At 45.0% G+C, this 5,753-nt stretch overlaps 1 protein-coding gene across 1 annotated transcript; it reads right to left on the reverse strand.

Moving 5' to 3' along the window:
• Positions 1–2,680: 2,680 nt before the first annotated feature.
• Positions 2,681–4,789, reverse strand: LOC123408085. The gene is made up of 5 exons (XM_045101285.1): positions 4,707–4,789; positions 4,507–4,593; positions 3,647–3,847; positions 2,973–3,098; positions 2,681–2,848 (listed from the first exon to the last, which is right to left on the reverse strand). The coding sequence occupies exons 1-5, from the start codon at positions 4,787–4,789 to the stop codon at positions 2,845–2,847; spliced, it is 501 nt and encodes a 166-aa protein (XP_044957220.1). The 3' UTR covers positions 2,681–2,844.
• Positions 4,790–5,753: the final 964 nt, after the last annotated feature.

The raw sequence follows: 5,753 nt of genomic DNA on the forward strand, positions 1-5,753 counted from the left end.
ACTAAAAATTGTAGAAAATATTTATGATTTGAAAATTTATTTGGAAATTTGATAAATGATCGCAAAAATCAAAACATGTTCATGAATTCTAAAAAGTTCATGATGATCTGGGAATGAGAAGGTGAATGATTTCTACCATAATTTGTACACTTCCGAGGGTGTCACCGGACTTGTTTATGTAATGATGCATGCTTTGCATAAGGTCACCGCTGGTATGAAAGATATTTTATGTGCACCATACTCTAGTGATGAGGTTAAAGTTGCTCTCCTTCATATGTTCCTGATGAAGGCCAGGTCCAGATAGGTTCCCGATACATTTTTATCAAAGGCACTCGTCTATCTGTGGAGAGAGATATCATCTCTGAGGAGCAGTCTGCCTTTGCCCCAGGAAGTGTTATAAGAGACAACATTATTTGTGCCTATGAATGTCTGCATTTCATGAAGCAGTCCAAAGCAAAGTCATACAACTTTTGTGCTCTAAAGTTTGATATGGATGAAGACATATGATCGTTTAGAATGGCCATATCTGAAGGCCATCATGGTAAAGTTGAGTTTTGCCCAACCTTGGATTGACACAGTGATGAGCATGGTGACTTTTGTATCTTTCTTGGTTATGTTCAATGAAGAGAAGCTAGAACAGTTCAAACCAACCAGAGAAATTCGACACGGAGATTCTATTTCCCCTTAATTAATTGTTTTCTTTTTTGCAAGGGAGGGTTGTGCTTTTTAAAATCTAGTCATCAGTAATTAGTACTTGGTGGAATCAACACTACTAGGAAAAGGCCTGCTAATGGCGCATCTATTTTGGCTACTAATGGCGCATTATAGGTGCGCCACTAGCATCACGCCATTAGATTTTTTTACTAATGGCGCACCACAAGTGCGCCATTAGTATCTGGTATACTAATGGCACACCAGGCAGTGCGTCATTAGTATTGCTCACGGTGCGCCATTAGTATGCCTCCCAGGTGCGCCATTAATATGCCTCTCAGGTGCGCCATTAGTATGTCTACCAGGTGCGCCATTAGTATGCCTCCGAGGTGCGCCATTAGTATGCCTCCCAGGTGTGCCATTAGTATAGCCCATGGTGCTTCATTAATATCTGGTATTCTAGCATATATATGTTTTGTTTCAAAACCACAAATTCAACAACACATAACATATATATCAAATATATAATACATAATATGTGCCCAATAGTTTTACTGATCCACAACACATAACATATATGCAAAGTTGCATAACAAATTTCATGATCCATATATTAAAACTCCATAGCATGCATACATCCAAAATTCCATAGCATCCATATATACATATAGTTCCATAGCATCCATACATACATAGCTCCATAACAAATATAGTTTCATAGCATCCATTCATTATTCACATACAATTTTTTGAGCTAGAATATTTTTTTGTTTGTATTTATATGTTACCATTATTATTTTAGATGACAAAAAAGACAACTATGGCTCCAAAGGTTTGCTTTATGTCTTCATGCCACATAAGTACACGAAGTAGAAGGGGCGCACGCTTAGGAGCTCCAGCGCGCGGTCCTTTTGAACTTCCCCTGGCAAAAGAAGCATGAATCAAAAGCGTTAGAGAAAGAAAACAGATGAATCAGAATTACAAATTTTGATACATATTGACTTCTAACAAAACGACACCAGCAATGTTTTTTACAAAATTTACGAGGTATCAAGATACTTAAATTGTCAACTAGTGACGACTACACACACACAGAGAGTTATATATACACATAAGCTCCAAAGAATACAACTAAGATTTTTAAGAGAACATTCACATACAAGAATAAGCACATGATGTTTGGTTCCAAATTATAAATATAAGCTGCCGATGTTGCGCTGAATCCAAAGTAATCCCAGCTACATAGGTCACACGCTCGCTCTAATGAGATGTGATACCAAATGTTTAAGACTAAGGAAAGAAGCAATGGTATAGGCACAAACTTTCCAGTCATGGAGATGATACTACGATCATAGTGTTCACCCTTGATTGCAAACAAAATCTAACTAGTAAACGCACACAATCAGCAGCCCCTATATATAATTCCATAAAAGTATTAGAACAGATGCATCAAAACTGAATTACCTGTGAGCAACAACAGGAATGAGCCTTCAGGCTGCGCGAGGAAGGAGACCATCTTGGCAACCTTCTCCAAGCACTCCTGACTCTGCACCAGCAACGAATCGGCATTCCTCTCCACAATTCAGTCAAACCTGTAAATTCTACTCGGGAGCTAAGCAAATGAAAGGGTTATAGGCTATTTCTAGAGCAGAGCTATTTGAGAAGATGGCCCAAAGTGGTCATGAACAAAATTTACAGACTAAATGATAATGAAACAAAGGCGTTTAGCCAGCTTTGCAAATCTACATGAAAAAGTTATGTAAATTTGATTTGCTTGCGGCACACACATTAGTAGGAATAGAACTAGCAAATTTACAACAAACAATATACGATGGATCCTACAGATTATTGAGATCAGAATGTTCCAACACATCAAAGATAGATATCCAGCAAAGCCAAGATTTGAACTATCCGGCAGACAAGAAAACGTATATACACAAAAATGTCTTGCATTGCATGCACATTTTATATTTAAGTGGGTGGTATAAAGCATAATGCAAAGCTCAACAAAACTCGGTTTGCTCATATGTACAACTTTCAATACTAGCACATATATTGGGCAAGGTAAACCACCAGAGAGGGCACTATATTTCTCAACTTCTTTAGTGCTCAGGATTAGTATATCATGCTTCCGGGCAAAGCGAAGAGCGAGGAGCCCGAAGAGCAGACAGAATCTCCCAATTTGTAAGCAGTTTACCTACAGTGCACAAGTGTAGATCGATCAACAGTTGAAACTAGGATTTACAATTTCCTTTTTTTCAGAAACTGCATGAACGGAATCTATGAAAGGGGGGAACAACACAATGTAAGCTGAAAATTACGGGTTAAGATTGGTACTAGTCAGTAGAAATACTCGCCTCCCATCCACAGATGCCCTGATAAACGCAGCAGAATGGATGAAGTCCTGAGCCAGTTTCGGAGCATACAAAGACAGGTTAACAATCCCACTGCATTACGCCAAAAGAAACAGCGTTGAGTAAAGAGATGAAAACAAACTAAAACTGCATGAATGATTAGCTGTAGAGATACTGGAAAAGGCGGTCCAATGGTATGGAACATGGTAAAATCAGGAGAGAAAAATAAATAAAAGAAGATATGTATCGTACTTTCTAAGCGCATCGTTCGGTATCTAGTCTATACTCTACAAGCAAAGTGCCATGCCAATGGTTTTATTAATTTGGATGGAGGGTTGTAGCAAAACCATCAGTTTAACATGTGATAGAAATGTGATACAAGTGCTAAATTTGTAGCTCGAGAAACCAAGTTATGAACATCCAAGTGTCAGCAAACAGAACAAGCTCCGACAGGAACAGAAGAAGATTTCTAAACATTGATAACTGATAAGTACCCTGAAAGCGCTATATCCTATCCATTGCCACAATATAGCATGTGACGGGACGCAATTGCCTCCATAAGCTCAGTGAGAAATATCTTCTGCAAGTTACTGTTTCTTTATTATTATAAACAACATCAAACAAATTTCGTACCTACCTGCCTTTCATTGATTTCCTTGGCCATCTCTTCTTGCCATTCACGGTACATGGCGAAAAGCTCGTACATGGCGAAGAACTTGTTGATTCCTGGCATGATCTCGGAGGTCTTGTCCTGCACGTAGGCTCTGAGGCCGTGCTCGGCGTAGCGCCTACCCTCCTCATGGTTCTCGAGCACTCCTGATGCCCTCCCCATCTTGCTGACTCTGGAGATGAAATCATTTCAGCACATCGTTACTAAGAATTACAGGTTGTTTCAGGATCTTGTCTAACAAGATTAAGATGAGCTGCCACGAATTTATTGAAATAATCATCAATGCAGATAACGTTTATTAAGATCGTCTCCCGATCATGCAAGCGCACTAAATAATTGCTAGCACAAAAAGTAGATCGTGTAGTAGTACAATATTTCATTATCCATTAGAACCGACCGGATCACACACTTGGCTTCCTGTCTCCAGGAACTATGATTATCATACTCAGAAATCAGAAAAGAAAATTATACCACCGCAAGATCCCTGCATAATTTCACCAACAATCCACGCGCACAAGCAAAATAGGCCACCCAAAAGGTCAAACGGCTCTCTTCTCACCCCCTCGTGGACCGATTCTCCCACCCAAATGAAACCAAGACCACAGCTTTATTTTTCACCTGACAAAACATGGACATGGACCGCAGCGGCGAAGTCAACACTCAGCACCCATCACGAACAGGCCAAAATCAAGCGGATCTACTCTTATCCAGTCCACTGACAATCAAACAAGCGAGGGAGGGGGGCGATTTGTTTCTCTCAATCAAGAAATAAACTGCCAGGGATAGGAGGAGAGGGGATGGGGGTAGACTGCACGAAATCCAGATACTTACCTGACTTCTGGGTTGCCGGTGATGTTGCGGAGGAGGCTGAAGGAGGCGGGGTGGATCTGGGGGACGGGATCCGGGGCTGCGCGCTGGCTGCGCGCAGGCACAGCGGAGCGAGTGGATCTGGGGGACGGGATCCGGGTGGAGAGAGAGAGAGTGGGCACGGGAGAGAGAGTGGCCGGTTGGATTTGGGAGGGGAGACGCACTGCCGGTTAGCAATGGCACACCGCTCGGGGTGCGCCGTTAGAATTTTTTTGTAGCAATGGCGTATCCTCATGCAGTGCGCCATTAGTAATCTTTTTTTATATATAGCAATGGCGCATCCCAGAGAGGTGCGCCATTAGTAATTTTTTTTGGATAGCAATGGCGCACATCAAAGAGGTGCGCCATTAGTAATATTTTTTTTGGATAGCAATGGCGCTCGGGGGCAGGGGTGGGTGGTGCGCTCAGCCGATTCCGTTCGGGTGAACTGAGCGAGGAGACAGGGGAGGGTGCGGGGGGCGTCGGCAGCGGTGGAGCGGGGGAGGGTGCGGGGGGTCGTCGGCGGTGGTGGAGCGGGCCGGGGAGGGTGCGGGGGGTCGTCGGCGGCGGTGGAGCGGGGGAGGGTGCGGGGGGTCGTTAGCGGCGGTGGAGCGGGGGAGGGTGCGGGAGGTCGGCGGCGGCGGTGGAGCGGTGGCCATTAGTAGTTTCATACAACTCGTAAGAGCCTAAACACTTGTACTCGTATAGAATACTAGGTAAATGAATATCCTGGTACAATGAACCTGCCCTGCCAAGATGCGTTCGAGCAGATCGGCGAATTCACGGACAGAGAACCGGCCAGATCTCCAAAAGCTCACCCCAACCGGCGATGTCGAGCCCCGAACCCTACTACTGGGCTCCTCACAGGATCGCGAAATTCCGGCGTTACTACTCGCGACACCACCTCCGCGAATCGCGTGACGGATTCAGGCGAGTGCTCGCGGTTCAGAGGGCTCAACTGCAGAAGACCGCTCTAGAGAGAGGCCAGGAGAGGGGAGGGGCGCACGGCATACGTACGTGGCCTTGGGCCTCGACGGAGGGGACGTGGAAGGCGTCGAACGCGGAGGCGGCGGCGCAGGCGGCGACGAGGAGGAGCGGCGTCTCCGTGGACGAGGGCGAGGGCAGAGGAGAGGCGAGGGTGGGGGAGGGGGTGGGCGGCGTCTCCGTGGACGAGGGTGGGGGAGGGGGAGGGCGGCGGCAGCTGCGGCGACGTCTCCATGGGTGGCGTCTCC

The sequence above is a fragment of the Hordeum vulgare genome, chromosome 7H (genome assembly GCF_904849725.1).
Source record: "Hordeum vulgare subsp. vulgare chromosome 7H, MorexV3_pseudomolecules_assembly, whole genome shotgun sequence".
NCBI lineage: Eukaryota > Viridiplantae > Streptophyta > Magnoliopsida > Poales > Poaceae > Hordeum > Hordeum vulgare.

What these genes read in the sequence shown, in the direction of transcription:
- LOC123408085 (XM_045101285.1), bottom strand. Translation starts at nt 4,789, where the DNA reads ATGGCGCACTGCATGAGGATACGCCATTGCTACAAAAAAATTCTAACG. An exon ending in TGTGCCATTGCTAACCGGCA is followed by an intron (nt 4,594 to 4,706) that starts GTGCGTCTCCCC and finishes GCCTGCGCGCAG; the next exon opens with CCAGCGCGCAGCCCCGGATC. An exon ending in ACCGGCAACCCAGAAGTCAG is followed by an intron (nt 3,848 to 4,506) that starts GTAAGTATCTGG and finishes TTTCATCTCCAG; the next exon opens with AGTCAGCAAGATGGGGAGGG.